Source organism: Macaca nemestrina, chromosome 11, assembly GCF_043159975.1.
Source record: "Macaca nemestrina isolate mMacNem1 chromosome 11, mMacNem.hap1, whole genome shotgun sequence".
Lineage (NCBI taxonomy): Eukaryota > Metazoa > Chordata > Mammalia > Primates > Cercopithecidae > Macaca > Macaca nemestrina.
The window spans coordinates 103582037-103603354 of record NC_092135.1 but is presented as its reverse complement, the minus strand read 5'-3'; the positions used below and the strand labels follow the sequence as shown (position 1 = coordinate 103603354).

General features: G+C 38.3%; 1 protein-coding gene across 5 annotated transcripts in view; it reads right to left on the bottom strand.

The window, feature by feature from the left end:
• LOC105468044 (par-3 family cell polarity regulator beta) overlaps positions 1 to 21318 on the bottom strand; it is a 1086746-nt gene that overhangs the window by 85920 nt on the left and 979508 nt on the right. Inside the window, exons 23-24 of one of the 5 annotated variants that reach the window (XM_071073274.1) lie at positions 17898 to 17947; positions 12790 to 15347 (exon numbers count right to left, since the gene is read on the bottom strand). The exons of the other annotated variants lie outside the window; for them this stretch is intronic. Coding sequence (XP_070929375.1) covers positions 17927 to 17947 — 21 coding nt within the window. The 3' untranslated portion in view covers positions 12790 to 15347; positions 17898 to 17926. Of the gene's footprint in view, positions 1 to 12789; positions 15348 to 17897; positions 17948 to 21318 lie in introns of those variants that run through there. 5 annotated transcript variants of the gene reach the window in all.

Sequence of the window (21318 nt, the reverse complement as noted above, 5' to 3'; positions counted from 1 at the left end):
GGTACATGTGCACAATGTGCAGTTTTGTTACGTATGTATACATAAGCCATGTTGGTGTGCTGCACCCATTAACTCATCATTTACATTAGGTATATCTCCTAATGCTATCCCTCCCCTCTCCCCCCACCCCACAGTAGGACCCGGTGTGTGATGTTCCCCTTCCTGTGTCCAAGTGATCTCATTGTTCAATTCCGACCTATGAGTGAGAACATGCGGTGTTTGGTTTTCTGTTCTTGTGATAGTTTGCTGAGAATGATGGTTTCCAGCTTCATCCATGTCCCTACAAAGGACACAAACTTACCCTTTTTTTATGGCTGCATAGTATTCCATGGTGTATATGTGCCACCTTTTCTTAATTCAGTCTATCATTGATGGACATTTGGGTTGGTTCCAAGTCTTTGCTATTGTAAATAGTGCTGCAATAAACATACGTGTGCATGTGTCTTTATAGCAGCATGATTTATAATCCTTTGGGTATATAACCAGTAATGGGATGGCTGGGTCGAATGGTATTTCTAGTTCTAGATCCTTGAGGAATCGCCACACTGTTTTCCACAATGGTTGAACTAGTTTACAGTCCCACCAACAGTGTAAAAGTGTTCCTATTTCTCCACATCCTCTCTAGCACCTGTTGTTTCCTGACTTTTTAATGATTGCTATTCTAACTGGTGTGAGATGGTATCTCATTGTGGTTTTGATTTGCATTTCTCAGATGGCCGGTGATGATGAACATTTTTTCATGTGTCTGTTTGCTGCATAAATGTCTTCTTTTGAGAAGTGTCTTTTCATATCCTTTGCCCACTTTTTGATGGGGTTGTTTTTTTCTTGTAAATTTGTTTGAGTTCTTTGTAGGTTCTGGATATTAGCCCTTTGTCAGCATTAATTAATTCTATCTGGAAACGGCATGAAGAGTCTCTAATTGAACACCCAGAGGCAGTGGTCTCAGGCCTGCACACAGTGTGGTATAGTGGTTGGGTTTGAATTCTGGCTCTACCACTTACTGACTTTGTGATCTTGGGCAAGTTAACTTTTGAGCCTCATTTCTCTCACCTGTAAATGCGATTAATAATAATACCTACTCAGATGAGGATTAAATTATATGATGAATATAAATCACATAGTACATCTCACACATAGTCTACTACATGCCAGTAAATCTTCATTCTTACTATTGTAGTTACATTGAATCTGACCTTTCTATTGGTTAAAAAACAAAGCATAATAAACAAAAACACTTGGGGAGAATTTCTTCCCTGCCCTATAGAATTCATTTCCATGAACGCTCTGAGCAGATCCGGCTTACAGAGCTAATGGAAGCTTCTTCACCGATACTATTCCGAAAACGGTATTGGGAAAGAGAGTGAGGAGGAGAAAGGAGAAAGAGACAGACAGAAAGGGAGGGCATTATAGAGAGAGAACTCTTACTTTCTCTTATGAAAGTGCCTCTTTTTTATACTATATGTATAGAAGATGAGTGGCTGGAATAATACGACACATTCAGAAGGATGATGTGTGTGTTGTGTGTGTGTGTGTACACACATATGTAACCATCTTATTGTTGCTTACAGAAACTACTCAATGCCTAGAGAAAAGTCTAATTCTTAAGCATGGCATCCAAGCCTTTCACAATCTACTGTCATCATTGTCATCCTCATCAGTATCACCATCCTTCATCCCTATACACTCTCACATTTCCTTACGTTGGTTCAAGCTTTTTCCTCTCCCCCTCTCTTCCATCACCAGGTCCTCTGGGAAGCCTGTCAGACAGAACTATTCTTTTTGTTTTCTGAGAGCCTACAGTATGTCTTTGTAAATAATACTTACCTAGACTGTTATAAGGAGGTGGTTTGTGTTTTTGTTTTTCCTTCTCCGTTGGATCATCAGTGCTTTGAGGACAAATAATCATGCTTTATTCATCTTTGTAATACTTCTTATCTCACACATATGCTCAATAAATGATTAAAAGAATAAAGCATCAACTAAATGAAAAAAGTAATATTGAAGGCGAGACGTAACATAGGCAGGCAGAGAAAAAAGTAATCCTCAACTACCCACGGAAAACAGACTTGGATTATCCTAGCTGGGCTACCTCAAGGTGCTATTAGCAACTGAATGCAATACTCCAATTCATGTGGGAACATGAATTCTACCAAATGAAATCAAGAAACAGCATTTGTGATTTAGGCATTTAACAGTGCAAATATGAAATATGTGTTTTATTACATTATTGAACAGTTTGGGATCACACATAAATACCAGGACCATGTGTGTGTAGTCCTAATGACTGGATGAGGAGAGAATGACAGCTGGCTTCCTTCCCAGGGTACAACAGGTTGTGTGCACAGGTAGAGAGTGAGTCCACCTCCAACTGCTGACCTCAGACATTTTACTATAGGGTCCATTGGTGGGTTTTCCTAAATTAGTGCAACCCCCAGATTTAGCCCTGCAGTCTGGCAGAAGGCCCCTTCATTGCGTTTTCAAGTCTGAAAGCATCCTCAGTGTCTGTGTTCAGAGAGATGCTCATCCAAGTGCAGTTCTTCCAGAGAAGCAAAGGTACAGAGTCTGAAGGGGAAGCATTGCATAGCAAGGGGTCAGCAGACGGGAGAAACAAAGAGAAGAGAAGAAACCAACACTCGTCATGACTATTTCTATGCAAAGAAGCCAAATTCCAACTTTGGCAGCTAAGCCATTGAAATTCTGGTTGAGTGTCATTTATATGATTTCCCATCTTTAAGGAGAAGAATGTTTATCTACTTACTTAAGGGTCTATTCATTATGTCCCAGTATGGCATGAATGTTGAGCGTAAGCAACACCTATTTATTATCTAGTACTGTTTTGCACTGCTTTAGTGGGCTCAGTTGGAGAATTGTGAGGTGATTTACAAACATTAGCCTAATACTTTAACACCCCTAAGAGGTAGGCAAAAGAATACGTAAGGCTCTCTACTCATCAATATAATGAAATTAAGAAAAGTGAAAATTTAGGATGAATATTGCAAAGAACTTCTTATGGTATAATCCATTAGGATGAAGGATAATTTCCCAGGGGGAGTTGATTTATATGTGAGAAAATGTACAGCACCCATTCATAATGTATTTGTGACAGATGTAATGCCATGTCTATCTATAAATCAGATTTACCTTCTGTTTGAAGCCCCAGAACCCTTCCTACTGAAGGCTATCCCCAGGGGCACTGACCTAAGATGTTTCACATCCAAAGGGCCCAATTACTAAAAATCTTCCATCTTGTAATTGGGTTTTGGTATGGAAAATAGCACCAACATTAATCCAAGTCACTTGGAAGGAAGTAGAGAGAGTTATATTCCTGAATTTGTCCATTGGTCCAATGTAGCTTTAGGGACAGGTCTCTCCGAGTATCTTCCTGAAGGGTCACGTGAAACTTACTTTTACTTTGCAGACAAGCAGCAATGCATAAATTACCCTAACAACCCACAAGTGAGTTACTGATCAGGCGATGATCCCTGAATTTAAATTTACAACGTTCACAAGGGAAACATCACTTTCAATTTGAGGGTCAACTGTGGGGAACAACTCATCCAAAGAGTGGGTAGAATCATCTTTCCTTAGGAACAGAGATCAAATACCATAATTCACAGGGTGGCAAAACTCAAGTGAGTGGGAGCAGGAGAATGCAATGCTGTGGAAGAAACAGGAATAGAGCCTCTTTCACCATATTCCTGGGGGACACAGGGACATGTGGTTCAAGTGTTAATCGAATCATTTCTTAAAAAATCAAAATTCAATTCAGCCTGCATCATTTTCAATAGCACACAACTCAGCTAAAAGACACCCCACGCTTGTTCCACCTCACAATTCTCAGTCAATGAGAATTCAAATACCTCCTCATAGCTAATACCTTTAATGGACTACACTCCCCACCATTTCCCAGGTACTCCTGAAAACCAAACTGCAAGAACCTATGAAAAGAGAGTGAGCTTATTCAAGGTTTTTAGATCCACTCCAGTTTTCATTAGGCCTGCTGCCACATTTTCATTAGACTCACCTTGATTACTTCTCAATCCTACCCTGGGTGAATGCAATATAGCACCATTGGCATGTTTATAATCAGAAAGGAGAAAACACCAGGAAATGCAATTTGGGGTATAATTCTCTCCTAGTAAGGCCCCTAAGAAAAATGATCCAACACTTTAATGTGTTTCTAATTACTAATTTCTGTGAGTTATTGAAATCAGGGATCCTCAAAATGGGAGAGCTTGGCTATTGCCTGAGGAATTGCAGCAAAGCAGAGAGCAAAGAGCCACCTAGGACAGGAGGAGGAAATTATAAAGGTGACAGAATGAACTCACTACCTCATAGGGAAGAGAAACCTTTTACTGGATAATGTCTTCCAATACCTTGTTCTTTGAGTGGGCTATTATTTAAATACTATGATTTAAAGAGATCCATTACATCAATATTTTCAGAAGGAAATATACTTCTTATTATGCTACAAACAAATATCCTAATAATGGTATTATTACTGTGTGCAGTTTGAACCAGAATATTCACATGCAGATTACAATGAAGAATACTGGTCCTGCTGTTACGTGTATCCCATAACAGAGTTGCAAACTGCTGTTAGTACACATCTGTAAGGATGGTTTAGTTTTGAAATGTCCTATGACATCTTTTGGCATGGAGAAAGGACCCAAATAAAGAGTCTGAGGACCACCACTCTGCTCCCTCCCTACCTATTGACTGGGGCCAACTCTGGGGCACAGCTGCACAAGGACGGAGTATGTGTTAAAGGAAAGACCGGGCTTGGATGTCTGTGATGTACATGATTAGTGGCTGTTGTTACTTCCTCTTTCCATTAATGCAGAGCTTGCAGGTGGGAATAAGCCATGATATCCTCTGGTGGGAACATGAGAAGGGGGCAGAGCAGATTTGATTATGGGGGCAATATGTCTACATGGTAGATGTGCAGCTTCCATTTTACTCTGTATACACTCCTCTGTAGACTGGAAACTCATGTGTCCCAATTTTGAACACATTTGTGAATATAATAGCCTCTGGTTTTGGCAGTCTGGAATGAAATCATTGGCCATCTCTCCTGAAAATCACTCTCTAGAGCTGGGCTGTGAGAAGAACATAGCAAGCTAGACCAATGCCAATCGTTTTTATTGTTTTCTAAGCACGAGGAATACATATCATCTATGCATCTTAGAAAATTAGAAATAACCACTATGGGGAAGAATGGTTAGGCTGGGTGCAGTGGCTCAAGCCTGCAATTCCAGCACTTTGGGAGGCCAAGGTAGGTGGATCACTTGAGGTCAGGAGTTCAAGACCAGCTTGAATGGTGAAACCCTGTTTCTACTAACAATACAAAAATTAACCGGGTGTAGTTGCGGGCACCTGTAATCCCAGTTTCTTGGGAGGCTGAGGCAGGAGAATAGCTTGAATCCAAGAGGTGGAGACTGCAGTGAGCCGAGATCATGCCACTACACTCTAGCACTCTAGCCTAGGTGACACAGCAAGACTCTGTCTCAAAAAAAAAAAAAAAAAAAAAAGGGGGACTCCATAAGACTCCATAGTTCTGATCCAGCCACCTCTCTGGCCTCTGTCCACTCTCCCTCTCCCTCACTCTCACTCACTCTCCTCTCTACTCCTCCCTACTCCTCCAGCTTCCCAAGCATCTTGCTCCCTTACCCTTCTCTGACCACTTTGTAGAAAACAGCATGCCTTGCCCAGCCCCTTAGCCCAGCTTGATATTTCTTCCTGGTCATTATCATGGCCTGATATTTACTCTTTACTTGTTTATTGTCTATCTGTTTTTACAAACATAAACTCTATGAGAACAAGGACTTTGTTTTCTTTCCCTAGCACTAGGACCAGTCCCTTGAAAATATTCAACAAATCAATATTTGATCAAGTGAAATGGTTATAAACCACTTTCCTAAACATGCCTAAACATGCACGTCTCTTCTTCTTTCTTTCTTTTTTTTTTTTTTTTGGCTTTTTCACTTTTTCACTTTTATCCCTTTTCCTTCTCAGAGACAAAAAAAATTAATGCACAAAGTAACCCAGTATGGGAAGTCTTTGTAAATGCTTTTACTAGACTCTATTAGAGGTGACTTTTTTCATCTCTTAAAACACTGAACGATTAGCCCCATGTGGTGGCGTGCGCCTGTAGTTCCAGCTACTTGGGAGGCCGAGGTGGAAGGATTGCTTGAGCCCTGGAGGTTGAGGCTGAAGTGACCTGTTTGCACCCCTGCACTCTAGCCTGGGTGGCAAAGCAAGACCTTGTCTCAAAAACAAAACAAAACAAAACAAAAACAAACACCCAAAAAACATTGAATGTTAAAATCTGTATCTTTTTCTAAGTTTAGTATTTATTTTCATAAATTTGAGAATAATTCTGGTTACAGAGGGGTGATTTCATTATTTAATTAACACTTATGTTTCCTGTTACTGATGTTTACACTGGATGATAAAAAATCTTTTTAAAAATTAGCCTGAAAAAATATACCTTGATTCAAATGTAATTGTTATGAATAAAGGTATAGGGGTAAGAAAATGGATTTTTATTTTCCAAATTCAATTAATCCATGAAAATTTTCACACACAAGAACATCTGGTGGATAGGAGAATAAAATAAGCCATCTTCAAGTTCTGTACAGAATATGAACTTCATTTATTTGTCTTCTGTCATCAAGGTATAAAACAGCTTATCTGGGCACTGGGGTGTTCTTCCTACCAGTCTCACTGCTAAATTGTTTTATTTATGATCATTATTTTCCTTCTGCCTTCCTTTGGGAGAAGAGAATACAAAAATTAAAATTTATAAATTCAAAACATCCACATCTTAAAGAAAATATGTCTAATATTTTCCTTGAGTGAAAAAAGAGGGATGGCCATATTTTGCTTTCTTTTCTTTGCAATGAAAGTTGAAACAGTGATTTTGTGTTATTATAACACTCATCATTTCTCCCTCTAATTTGGATGGTTTTTAATAAAGCTCCATTGATTCCACTGAAAGGAATTCCTCCTGGCAAAAGCAGAACACACACACTGATTGCTAAATATGCAGCAATTATCATATTCAGCAGCCTACTTTAATATCTTATTTATAGATGTATCTATCTATAATTTGCTTTAATTAAGTTGCATTGATTTTAATGACAGGAGCGATTCACACAGAAGGGGCTGGTGTCATATGCTCCCATGAGTCCTGGTCTATCGCACTTTTTAAAGATGTGGTCTGATGCCTTAGTGATCTTCCTTAGGCTCCGGACAAACTCATCCTAACTTAGCGAAGTTTAAGGGAACTTTCCAGTGTGCTGACACCTCAGATTTTGCCCTCCTGATCACAGGATGGTGTGAATTAATACGTAACTTTGTGCAATGAGAGTGGCAACCAAATTTCAAAATAGTTTCATTGTGTATAACTGCATCACTAGGAAAATGTTGCACTATTAATTTAGACAACTACCCTCTGTAAGGTGTGGCTAAAACAGTGTTTTGCCACTCTAGTAACTCTGAACCATTTCCCCACCTGCATTGCCAATAACAATAGTTGGCTCTGAGAAGGATACTGAGACTTGAGCTATTTTTAAATTCTTGATTATTTTCCATACCCCTTCTGGTATAAGTCTGAGAAAACTGAAACCAAGAACTTACAACAGTTTTGCCTTTTATGACACCTGTGTTCAAAAGTGATGGAACTAGGTGGCTAAACATAACACAAAGAAACATGACAATATCAAGTATATTTCTAAAACCTCTAAAATATGACTCATCATGACCAGAAACGATTTCTTTTCCTTTTCTAATGGATGAAGAAGTAAGCACTGCTTCTATAAATCTTTGCACCTCAGAAGGTGCCAACATTAATTTTGTATAAATTATCCATGTTCGAATGCCAAGGCATGATCACAAAGGAACACTCAGAAGACAGTTATGCCAGCGCATTCGCAGATTCTGGTCACCATTTTTCACTCACTGATTATTGCTACAAGTGTTGATTAATAGTGGTGTTCATGCTGCTAGAATGCATTTCCCTGGAGGTGAAGAAAACATTCAAGGAAAAAAAAAACAGAAGGAAAGATAATAATCAACCCATCCTTCCGCTTCTCTGTAATAACTCTGCAGAGAGCGTGCAAATCATGGTTCCTGATGATCTGTTAGCAGCTTCTGAACCATTTCACTAAAAAGATCATCCATATGCATCAGATCACCAATTTGTCAATCAGTTTATAAGGCAATTAAATGTTCCTTAATCTCCTCCCTCTCTCTTTGGAAGAGGATAAAATGATATAAGCAGCAGGGGTCTGAGAGTGGTGTTAGGACATTTCATATCCAGTCTCTCTCCTGTGTCTCGGTGCCCTGTCTGAATGCTAGATAAAGCTTCAATGACAATAATGTGCAAGACTGGAATTTACCAAGGCTGATTAGCTTAGTACTTATTTTTCTCTCATCAGTAATGTCATCCCTCTTATCCATGGAGGGAAACTAATGAATTGGATTTAGAGAGCAAGAACATTTCTTAATAAATGCAATATGACAGGAGATATGAAAAATACAGATGAGAATACAGCAGGGGAAGGCTTGCATGCCCAGGCGATTCTACTTTAGACTGTTTAGATCTCAACTCCAAGAGCCTCTGATCTTGAAGGCTATCAGTTTCCTTTGTCCAGCTCAATAAGATCATTTCCTGCTTCATGTTTCTCTCTCTGGGTGGCTTTTCTCATCATTAATCCTATGATGTGTTTTTGTTCTTCTAACTCTTAATTGTCTCTAATGAGGAGCAGACCATCAATGGCCACATTTGCAGTTCCCCTCTTGATTTAAGTGGAAAGACTAATTAGTATAAATTACGGTGAAAAAAACCTGAGTCCCTCCCATAAGTTGGAAGAAGAAAAAGCAAGTGAATTTACAATATTATATCTTCTTGCAGAGAGTATACAATTTAGTTCTTCCACAGCAATCAGGTTTAGGCTCGTGTTGGCTTTTCCGTAAATTCTTTTGCAAAGGTCACAGTCTACAAACAGATATTGAAATTTAACCTTTCAGATCACAACCCCTCTCCTTGGACATCTCATCTTTCACTCACCTCTCACTCTGGCGTTTTCTAATGGTCCTGCACTACATAATTCCTTTACAGCAATTCTTATTCAGGTGGGTTATGCCTCTAGAGTCATCCTTTCTTTCTTCCCCATTTCATCTTCTTGAATTGTCCAGCATGAGTATCTGTGCGGCCAGTCCAGGAAGATATTTTCCATTGCTTTATTCCTCAGTGGAAGCATGTGCAACATTTTGTAGGGATTATGAAAGAAAGGAATCCAAGTCAGCTCTTACCCTGCTAACCACATACACACCAGAGACATTTTGCCCCTCTCTGAACCTCGGATTCTCTATCTCTAGCTCCTCAGGAGGGAAGGGTGTTGCCTGAAGAGGGCAAATCTCTGGCAGCTGAAGTAATAGATTCTGAACCCTTAGCTATTGTACTAACTAAAGCACACTGCATTCTGGAAGAAAGCCGACAAAGCAGAAAGGAGAAAATAAAAACAAAAAGACAGTAATGAATCAGCAAACATTTAAATTATTTTCCAGTAACCATACAACCCTTATTTTTGCTACAATTGAACTGACTACTGGAAAGTGGCATTACATGTAAATTACATCAACATCCTTATGATATTGGCATCTACTCCTCATCCAAAAGTCTTCAAGTCTTGTTTAACCCTTCTGTGGGTAGCAAAAGACAGGTCTCAAGCATAGGATAATACATTTTTCTCCAAACTTCACTAGCAACATAAATGTGGCGGAGAGAACTTGGTTTACTATTTCACGAGTTGCGGCTGTAAGGTTAGATGTGCACAGCATTTCCTTTCCACATGCTCCTGTGTGCCACTCTTTTGCATCTTGTGGTGGGAATGTGCATAACCTATGGATAGCATTTCTTATTCTTCACAGTGTTGTTGGGTGGCACCTTTCTTTGCCTGCCTATACCAAGGTGGCAGTTGGTATAGTTTCTCTGTGATCTGTTATTATTTTTCATTCATGCTACCAGATGGATACCAGATGGGTAATTGTAGCCAGTGCCTCTGCTCTAAGTCCACACCAGAGCCCATGGGCATGGACCTGTCAGTGAGCTGACTCTAAAATGGCGCTTCAAAGAAATACTCCTCAAAACTGTATGCATCTGTTCTCTACTCAAATGACCCTTAAAAAATGAAAAAAAGAAAATCCTTGTAGACCAGCTTTTTTTAAAGTAGATATTACATCCATAAGAAAAAGGGAAAATAACCAGCGGATAACCAGATAGTGGCTTGTGGATGTCAAACTCATTTCTACCTAATGGCACATCCAAAAAGCTACTAATTCAAATAGCCATGTCAGTAAAGAAAGTGAAGTATAATCAATAGGTTTCTTTTTGGTGATAGCCTCACAATGTAGAGTCCAATTCCCAAAGGGCAGCTTTTACATAACATTTTCTGAAGTTAAAAAGGAAAAAAAGTAAGTGAAGAAAAAATCTAAGAGCTTTGAAAGGCCTAGTGATTCCTACAGAAGAACACAGAGTACAGAAAAAAAAAATGAGTGAAATGGTGGCAAAGACCTGTTGTAAGAACTCTTCCCTAATCTGTTTCTCTTAAACTGAGCCTTGGTTGTCACGCCCGACAAATTACATTTAAAAAAATATCCTGATGGATCATCTGGTTGTTTCAAGTGTGTATTTCAGCAGTTCATTATGAAAGTTTATTTTCTAAATTAACTACAAATGAAGTGGGATCTTCTAGCCATTTTCTCACACAATGCTGTCAGCTATTTTCTTTCAGCAGACATCAAAGCAGATCCCCAGTCCATGCCAAGCTCTTTTCCTGGAGAAGTTCTGACAAACAGTTATGTGTTCCCTTAGGTTACTATGGAAACACTTACTTTTCAGGTCTTCCACTTACAAAGGTAACATCTGCATTGAAATATGTTGGAAGTTAATTATTTTTAATGCTCAAGTAGAGTCATGCCACTATAGCCATATCCATTATTTCAAAATTCATAAACATAAATTGACTTAATCTATAAAAATACTTAAATGAGGTGCTCACCCTATAGGCATAATTGCCAGCCTGTTAGGTAGCCACTTGGAACATTGTCAAAGACACCAAAAGAGATGTTAGCAATGACCTACTTGCTGGCATTCCTCGTTATGCTAGCTTGTTGAGTATTTAAGATTGTGTCATGTCTGACATGAAGAGAAGAGGCTAGAGATGAGAATACAGGGCAGGTCTCAATTGATACGTGCTTTCCCTTTGGAGACTCATAGATGATTCTGCCTCCGTTACTCATCTGGGCCATCAAGAATTCAAACATTTGTTGAGGGGCAGCAAAGTACTCAGCATGAGGTTGGGCACAACAGAGGGCTCAAATGTGCATGAGTTATTAAATAAGTTGCTTGCTGGTACCAGGCAGAATGTGGTTAAGTTTTACTTCCTGGTGCAGACCAGAAGTGGTAGAGAAGTACTGTCAGGGAGAGGGAGATGAGGCTGGAGCAGCTGGAGAAGGCTTCATGAGAGGCTACTGTGACTGTATAGATACATGAAATGTGAGCACAACCTCTTACCAGGAAGACCAATGGGATGCTGTCTAACCTAGCTTCCGGATCACTCACACAGACCATTGGCTGCTGACTGTAATAGCTAGCTGTTTGCAGGGGACTGTGGATGAGTAAGAATCTTGATGCATGATGGGCCATGAGTAACTTCTCAAAAGCAGTCAATCCATCTCTGATGCATCATGTAGGTGTCATCAGCTACTTGAAAAAGGTAGTGAGATGAGGACTAGGCTTTACAGTAGAGAGAATTGGACTTTGTATCTGGAGAAACTTCTGTGTTACTCCTAAGATAAGTATGGTAGGTCTCGATCCTCCTCCTTTTCCTGAGAGAGACCTAGAAACAATGCTGCCCAATGCAACAAGCATTTATCAAGTATGTACTCTCTATGATCTAAGAATGGAAAGGAGGCTGCAGGGAAGGTTGAGACAGATTCTGATGAAGGCTATTGCCTTATTGCCTGGCCTTATACACTGACACAGAAACAGTAGGGGTTCTAATGGTTGACCTCTGGGAGGTTTTCTGTGGCAGAGGAGTACTTGAGATAGCCACATCTTTAACTGCCCCTTGTCAGTTGTCACCACAGAAAAGACTACTTAGTATACTGTAGTCAACCGAAACTCAAACATTAATGATTTGTTTTGTCATCATCCTCAAACCATAGTTCACCCATATAAAAGTAGTAAGAGCTAAGCTCTTTTCTCCTTTACTGATGTTGGTCACGTACCACAGAATTTTTACAAAAAAGCCTTACTGCAGTAAAAAAAAAAATGACTTTTTCTATTTTTTCCCCCTTGTCAAAGGCCTGTTCTACAGAAGGTCATTAGGTTGTACTGACAAGATTTGTGCTAACCCACACTCCCTCCAGTGTGTATGTGTGTGTGTGTTTATGTTTCCAAATAGATTGTTTATCTACTCCATTATCTTTCTGGAAGCCATACTTCATTGCATCAAGCATATTTATCAATAAGAAATGAATGCTATCCTGAGAACTGATTTGTTCAAGGTAACTTTCATTATAGTTATACTTGCTGTGTCTGATGATGCTTCTACACTTGTGCTATTTTATTTATAGCTGCAGACCTCTCATTTGACTTCTTCACCGTCTAAAAGCCAAGTGGTATCTCACTGACCACTTGTGTCCCCAAACAGAATTTACCTGGAAAGGGGGTTTGAATATATGAGTACAGAAATCATTTTAAATGATTTTAAAATTACTACCCATTATTGATAAAGATTGGTCTCCCCTACTCCCTGCCACCCCCAGAGGCCAAAATAAAGGCAATAAAATTGTGCTTTTGGGCATTGCATACCTTAAGAGTTAACTATACAAAAATGCAATAATTACTAAAGACAAAGCACTAAGCAGAAGTGGTAATCTTGTGCATTTAGTTTTTTTTCATGTCAATTCAGCATCTTACATTATTTTCTTCACTAGAACTAAAAAAGGTAGTGGTATGGAATGTGGCATCTGTCTTGTTTGTTTCCAAGTCAAAAATGAAAATGTGGCCAGGCAGTAAGTGCCGTAAACAGTAGACGAGCAGTTGGAGATCAAGGTTGAGCTTGCTATCAAGTTAGAGTCATGCTTACATTACTGAGGCCCCAGAGCTGCTGCAGACTTTCTGGCTGGCATACTTCTGGGCATACCTGCTTACTAAAATTTTAGAAAACAGGGCCACAAAGGCAAGTACTCTTTGTAAAACTCTACCTGGCAATACTGGAATCGCCTTTGTAGTTTTGATTTTGAAAGCAAGGTTCTGTCACTACCATATATCAGGGGAGCAGTAGAATGGGCTGGACCTGTGATAGCTGCTTACAGTGGGTAGAAGTGCACATCCACAATCCCACTACAGACACCCAGATGTGACTACGGGTACACAGAGGTACAAGGATAAAAAGACGGATCTGAGAAGAAAGGACAGATTAGGACAAAGTGTGAAACAATCTATGTTCAAGATTGTCCATGACCAGTTGGCAAGCATTTGGGTCAAGTCGAAATGGGTGAGCAATGTAGGTTAGGGAATTCCAGCAGAAACTATAATCCTAGTGTTCTGGGGGTACTGGAGATAGCAGCCTCAGTGGAAGTCTGATACTGATAAGGACATGGAGCCCCAGACCTTGAGAGAAGCAAGGGCAGGGTGGGGAGTATCATGAAAATCAGAGTAAGACTGGTTTGATTCTAAGATGATTTCTGAAAAAGGATCAGATTTTCCTGCACCTTCCCCGGGACTGGGTACACATCATGGACCCATAGGCAGAATCCAAGTAATCATATCTGCTGCAGCGAAGGGGCTGGAAGGGGCGAGAGTCAGGCCCTTTGTTGAAATTCTTATTGAGCTGGAGTTGTCACCAAAATGAAGGGTGAGTATTAGTTCAGTGTGAGAAAGGATAAGCCTTCGATAATGCTGGGTCTCATGTGTACTGTTCTGAATCTGCAGAGAGAATTTCCTACTGTATTCTAAATATGATTCTGTTATTAGGTTAGCATCCACACTATAGACCTCAGTCTAGGAGCTAATAAAGTCATGCAACAAATATCTCTATGTCTACAGCAGGAACTTTGTTTTTTATCTTTAACAATTACAACAATGCACCCTGACAGACAAAATAAAACCTTTTTGTGTTAGAAGGTAATTGTGAATACATAACACCCAGCATTATATTATAATTATTTTTTACATCTTTAATGTTAAAACAAAAACCTCTTAGTTCTCTGAATTTCTTTGGCCTTTCAGCTTAGCCCTACTGAAGTTATGGTGACATGTAACTAGAAAACCAGCTTTGTTACTATATTTTCCAGAGACCCTACTCTTGGAGTGGTATGGAAACCAATTTGAAAGTTTTACATACCATGTCTCTTGTTTTCAGGACCATTTAAAGAAAAATTAGGAGTTAACCATGTAGGAGGGGAAAAAAGCCCTAGTATTTTCCAGTCATACCATAAGATATGCATTGCTTTACTGTGTGTGAATAAGAAAGTTGCAGCTAAGAAAATGGGCTTTGTGAGGCAATAAAACTGTCCTGGTTCTTGCCATGGTACATCACTAAGAAATCTCTTATTCTGAAGAGGTTTAAGTGTGTTGATGGGTATCAAATTCTGAATAAAAATGGCAATGTGAGCATAGGCAATCTACTACTGATCTCCCAGATTCTGGCTGAAATGACCGACCACATAGGAAACAGGTGAAACATGCACCAGTGCGAGTCTTTGAGGAGTATGTATTGGAAATACTGCCATGGGTTGGGCAGAAAGGAGGGCATGGTGCCAGCTCAAAACCAACCCTTCCTGGGGAGCAGGCAGAGGAGGCTAAGCCTTTCATTAGAAGGGTGAGGCTGGAGGAGAGGTTATGAGACTGAGGAGATTAACATGGGGCTTTCTGTTATGTTGGAAGTGGCAGCATTCCGAACAGAACACCTGGAAAGTCTTGGATTCTCCAAGTAGCTTTAACCGTGGAAAAAATCTAAAAGATAGAAAGTGCTCTCTCTTCTAATTAGATGGGAAATAGTATGAAGGTGAAGGGCAGACACAACCACAGGCAATATAGGATGAGAGAGCTGGGCCAAACAGAAGTCAGGGTATGATTTCACCCTGGAAAGCTCACCCCTTATCCAGTGATTTCAGCAAAACCACCTGCAAAACTAAGCAGATGCAAAGTTCTCCTCCAAGTATTGTTGAGGGTTGTAGCTCCACTCCTGTTCTCTCAGCTGCTGAATTTCTAAACAGGAGGTGTGAAATAACATCAGACAGTCCTGGTGTTGAGGTTTGAGGAGACTCTTCTACAAATATTCAGATGTAAGGTGATGAGAATCAAGGAGACTTCAATCACTTCATTTAAGGTTGCTTTCAAGCAAGAAAACAGCAGGAGACTAACATGAAGCCATCAATAAAATAGAACACAAAAAAGGTTTGGCAAAATGAATGCAGAGACCAAAACCCTGACAAATGTAGGCAAAAAATTGGAATATCGTGAACAAAGAAAGAAGCCCCTAAGATCCAGACAGAGAAAACAAGTTACTTAGAAGAAAGAAAAGTTAGATAAACCTCAGATTTCTCCTTTACCAATATTAAAAACCAAAAGATAATAGAATTTTCAGGAAAAAAGCCGTGGGAAGCAGTCAAGTCATTCATTACAAAAAAAAATTTGTTATGTACTTCAAACTTCAACCCAGCAGACATTCTTATAAGTATTTAGATTTATATATAAAGAATATTATCAGATTTTAAGGATTTAAAAATATACTGCCTACATATTCTTCCTGAACTAAAATTACTCAAAAAAAAAAAAAAAAAAAAAAAAAAGGCAGGTTATCCGAGAGATGAATCAAAATAAAGAACTGGGCAATGGAGCTGTCACAGCAAGGAAGGACTGGCATTAAACACTGCATATAATCTCTGGATAGTAGGATGTATGTCACATCAAAAATATTTTAAAAATAGAGATACACCTTCTTTAGAAACACAACTTTATCTTAAATGCCACAGGTTAAAAAGTATAAAGGAAAGTTGTGATAACACAGTCATGTTACTTTGTTTCTTTAACATGGAAGGGACTCAAAAGATTATTTTATTTTTGATGTTGATAGAGAAAATATGCTAAAGAATATTTATAAAGCCAGTATGATTGAAATTACTAAAAATCATCAAAGGAAATATGGTATGACCAGCCTGGCCAAGATGGTGAAACCTTGTCTCTACTAGTCAGGCATGGTAGCAGGTGCCTGTAATCCCAGGTACTCAGGAGGCTGAGGCAAAGAATTGCTAGAACCCGGGAGGCAGAGGTTGCAGTGAGGCAAGATTGCGCCACTGCACTCCAGCCTAGGCAACAGAGCTAGACTCCATCTCAAAAAAGAAAAAAAGAAAAAACATACACACACACACACACACATAGTACATGGGGTAAGAAAACAGAAAAGGGTATATAAAACAAAGCCTGAAACAAGATGACAGAAAGGACAAGAATCCCAGTTATCATAACAGATAGAAATGAGTTAAACATTTATTTGGAAGAAAAAGCCTCAGAATGAATCAAATGACACAATTCAACTTTTAATAAGTGATAGACCTAAGAAAAAAGGGATACTGAAAGGCCTCAGAACCAAATAGTATATGGGAATTTTAACTTAATATCTGTGTTTAACAGATAAGCAAAGTGATAAATAAGTATTTACAGTATCAAAAAGTATAATAAGGTTGTTTTACTATATTTTCTCAATAGTAAGAAACACATTTCTCATACCTAAATATTTGTAAAACTGAAATGTCTTTTAATGTAAAAATTTAAATTTAAAAGCTGTTAGTAAAAATTTATTGTGTGTATAATAATCGGTGCTGACTTATATTTAAGGAAATATGGTATGCACATATTTATTACCTACTAATGTGCCAGTACCACAAGCCAAGAGATTTTTGTCTATTTTGCTCTTTGCTATCCTCCAGCACCTTCATGGTGCCTGGAATATATAATAGGCACTCAATAAGTATTTATTAGATAATACATACTTACAGAAAAATCATTATTTTGAATTTAATTAATTTTTTAAACGACAACAGTTACCATATATTATGCTGACTTTTAATAAATGCCACCAGGCAAAAATGGGAGAAGTCACTGTCCTTGACTACAGAGCTTAAAACCATACATTAGTAATAAAAACTTAAATAAAAAACCTAATAAAGATCATATAAATCATTCTTGATCAAAGGAAAACTAAAAAGTCTTTAATATTATAGAATACTTAGAAAAAAATAATAAGAATGCTAGCATATTATCACTTCCAGAAGTATACCTAAACTAAGTTCAAAAGCAAATTCATTGCCTTAAATTATATTGTTTTAAAATGATACTGAGACGTACGTAGAATAAATAGCTGAATAATTCAAAAAGTAGGTTTGTTTCATTCCTTTTTAAGGAAACAAAATAATTAATGAAGTAAAAATAATGAAGTAAAAAATGAAAACACAAAATAATAAAATACACTAAAAGGTTAAAAATCTCAAAGAAATATAGGTAATTTTACAGAAAAGACATTTCCAAAATTCAGTAAAGGAAAAAAATCTCCTTTTCCAAATATCTGTATCTATCAGAAAAGCTTAAAAAGGTGTCAAAGAATTACCCAGGAAAGAGGATCAAGGTAGATGTTTTTATGGATGAGTTATTTAAAATCTTTACAAAGAGATAATTCCTACATTATAGACGTTGTTACAAAGCACAGAAGCAGATGAAAAGCTAGCCAGATCATTTGGCAAAGGTAATGTAACCCTTCTGTATAAAACAGCTAAAGTTAGAAACAAACAAACAAAAAAACCTACTTATCAATTTCACTTACAAGTAAGATAAAAAATCAGTAATGAAATATTAATCCCTGCGCAGGTCTCTCTAAAGGAAAAAACAGACAGCATGTAAGTATAGACTTATTTTTTCAGAACTGCAAGGGCTATTCAACATTAGTATATTCATATAAACTCTCACATTAATAGAAAAAGGAGAAAAAAATCATATAATCAAATATCCCAAGTTTGTTTACCCAAAAATAAAAGTCCTTAAGCTCTAAGGTATCACAAAGTTAAATAATCTATTGACAAAGTTGGAAAAAAAAACCCTGAATGAAATTTGACAGTAAAGGTTTAATACTCTTCTTTCCATATCAAGAACCTTAACAAGTTAGGAGTGACAAAGGCAAACACTGTAATAGAAAAAATAGAAAATTCATAAAAAGAAATATACATGGCCAATAAACCTATGAAATGTTTATTCTCAGTTGTAATTAAGAAATGAAAACAACATAATTGATATTTGTCATCAAATTGGTAAAACTAGGAAAAATACAAAAATTGTTTCAAACTCAATTTTAATAGGGTTACTCTAAAATCCATATAAAACAGACCATTAATATTTGTTCAGTGTATTAATGAATATGCTGCTGGCAAGAATATAAACTTAACAACTTTCATAGGAAAGATGAGTAATATGTGCCAAATTTTAAATAAATTTCATGGCCTCATACTAGATAATGAGCATCTTATATTGATTTATGATAAAGAACTAATAATACAAACACTTATGTATAAGGCTAATTATTATTTCACTACTTATAAGAAACAATGAATACAACTTAAATGTCTAATAATGGTAAAGTGATTAACTAATTACTTAATATCCTTTCTAGAAAATACTATGCATTAAACATTAAATTCACAGTTTTGAAGACTGTTTAATGTCATGAGAAATTTTCAAAATATAACAAAGTTAAAAAAGTGGCTTAAATATAGCATATTCAGAAGGATCCCAATTTAATTACTACATAAGTTATACATACGTGTGTGTGTGTGTATGTATAGAAAGAAAACACTCCAAAACATAAACAGTGTTCATTTCTTGGGTGGTCAGATAATGAATAATTTACATTTTCATTTTAACACTTTTACTAATTACCTGAACATTTTAGACCATGTATTACTTTTATGATAAAAACTTGTTGTCTTCCAGGCCTGAGCCTCCAGTCATCCCCAGCCAGAGCTATTGAGCCAGCAGCAACTCAGCAACTGCCTGGACAGAGAGCCTCCAGGGGCAACTGAAAGCCTCTCTGTCACTGCCTCTGCAGTGGAAGTGCCCTTGCAACCCTTGGACTGACAAAGGAGCAAAGAACCCAAGTGCTTTAGCACTTTGTAGTCGACCCAAGGAGAGGAGGACAGACCATCTCCCATGGTTCCCACATACCCACCACTACTCATCACCAGACAAGGAATCCCTGGCTTGGGCTTGCAGCACAGACCCTCCCCATCCCACTGAGGGATTACTGACCTGCATCTCTCTAGGGCAGAGGCTTCGGGAGACAAACAAAAGACCCTTGGCCACAATCACTGCTAAGGTCCCTTCCTTTTTTGCCTCTAAGTTAGGGGAGGAACATAAACACTCAGATCTCTCCAGAGCTGCAGTGGGCAGACCAGGAGTGCCAAGTCATTATCTACAGCCAGCACTGAAGAGGGAGAGAACCCAAACTTTCGGAGCATTGAGGGAGAACATAGTTGCAACTATGAGGAAACACAGGGGAGCCACAAAACCAAGCAAGAGTCTACCAACTGGCTAAGCCTAAGTGCCATCTACTGGATCACACCCCAGAGCTTTAACACCAAAAATGCCTTGCTAACATACCCACCTCTGAAACCAGAGATAAGAAGTCAGCTTCAAATACTCTGCACAAAGCCTCAGTCCAGTGAAAACATCCAGAAAAGAAGTCTATTGACTGTACTCAATCTACAATGCAGTAAATGGAACCACCCACATGCAGAGATAAGAAAGAAGCAACACAACAACTCTGATATGTCCTCCAAACAACCTCACCAGGTTGGCAGTAACACCAAAACTTTTTTTAGAAAAAAAGGTCTCTAACAAGAGTTCTTTAACCAGGCGGAACTGGCTAGAACAACACAAATAGAATTCAGAATATGGATAGGAATGAAGGTCATTGAGATTCAGTAGGCTGGCAATACCTAATTCAAGGAATGTAAGAATCACAACAAAGTGATACAGGAGCTGAAGGATGAAATAGCCAGTGTAAAAAAGAACATAATGGGTTGGACAGAGCTGAATAACACAATAGAAGAATTTCACAATGCAATCATAAGTATTAACAGCAGAATAAACCAAGCTGAGGAAAGAATCTCAGAGCTTGAAGACTGATTCTTTAAATAAGACAGTCAGACAAATGAACAAAACCTCTGGAAAGAATGGGATTATGAAAAGAGACCAAATCAGTCATGCCTGAAAGGGAGGGGGAGAAAGCAAACAACTTGGAACATGTATTTCAGGCTATTGTTCATGAAAACGTTCCCAACCTTGCTAGACAGGCCAACAGTCAAATTCAGGAAATACAGATAACTCCTGCAAGATTCTCCATAAGAAGATCATCCCCAAGACACATGATCATCAGATTTTTCCAAGGTTGAAATGAAAGAAAGAATGTTAAAAGCAGCTAGAGAGAAAGGGCAGGTCACCCACAAAGGGAACACCATCAGGCTAACGGCAGACCTCTCAGTTGAAACCCTACAGGCCAGAAGAGTTTGGCAGCCTATATTCAACTTTCTGAAAGAAAAAAAATCTTCAACCAAGAATTTTATATCCAGCTAAACGAAGCTTCCTAAGCAAAGGAGAAATAAGGTCCTTTTCAGATAAGCAAATGTTGAGGGAATTCACTATGACCAGACCTGCCTTACAAGAAATCTTGAAAGGAACATTAAATATAGAAAGGAAAGACTGCTACCAGCTAACACAAAAGCACACAGACCAGTGTCACTATAAAGCAACCACACAGCCAACATAATAACCAGCTAACAACATGATGACAGGATCGAATCCACACATATCAATATTAACCTTGAATGTAAACCGGCTAAATGCCTCACTTAAAAGGCACAGAATGGCAAGCTGTATAAAAATGTAAGACCAAATGACTTGCTGTCTTCAAGAGATCCATCTCACATGAAATGACACCTGTAGGCTCAAAATAAAGGGACAGAAGAAAATCTACCAAGCACATGGAAAACAGTAGGGGTTGCAATCCTAATTTAACACAAAACAGACTTCAAACCAACAAAGATCAAAAAGATAAAGAAGGGCATTACATAATGGTAAAGAGTTCAATTCAACAAGACCTGACTATCCTAAATATATATAAACCCAATACAGTAGCAGCCAGATTTGTAAAACAAGCTCTTAGAGACCTACAAAGGGACATAGACTCCCACACA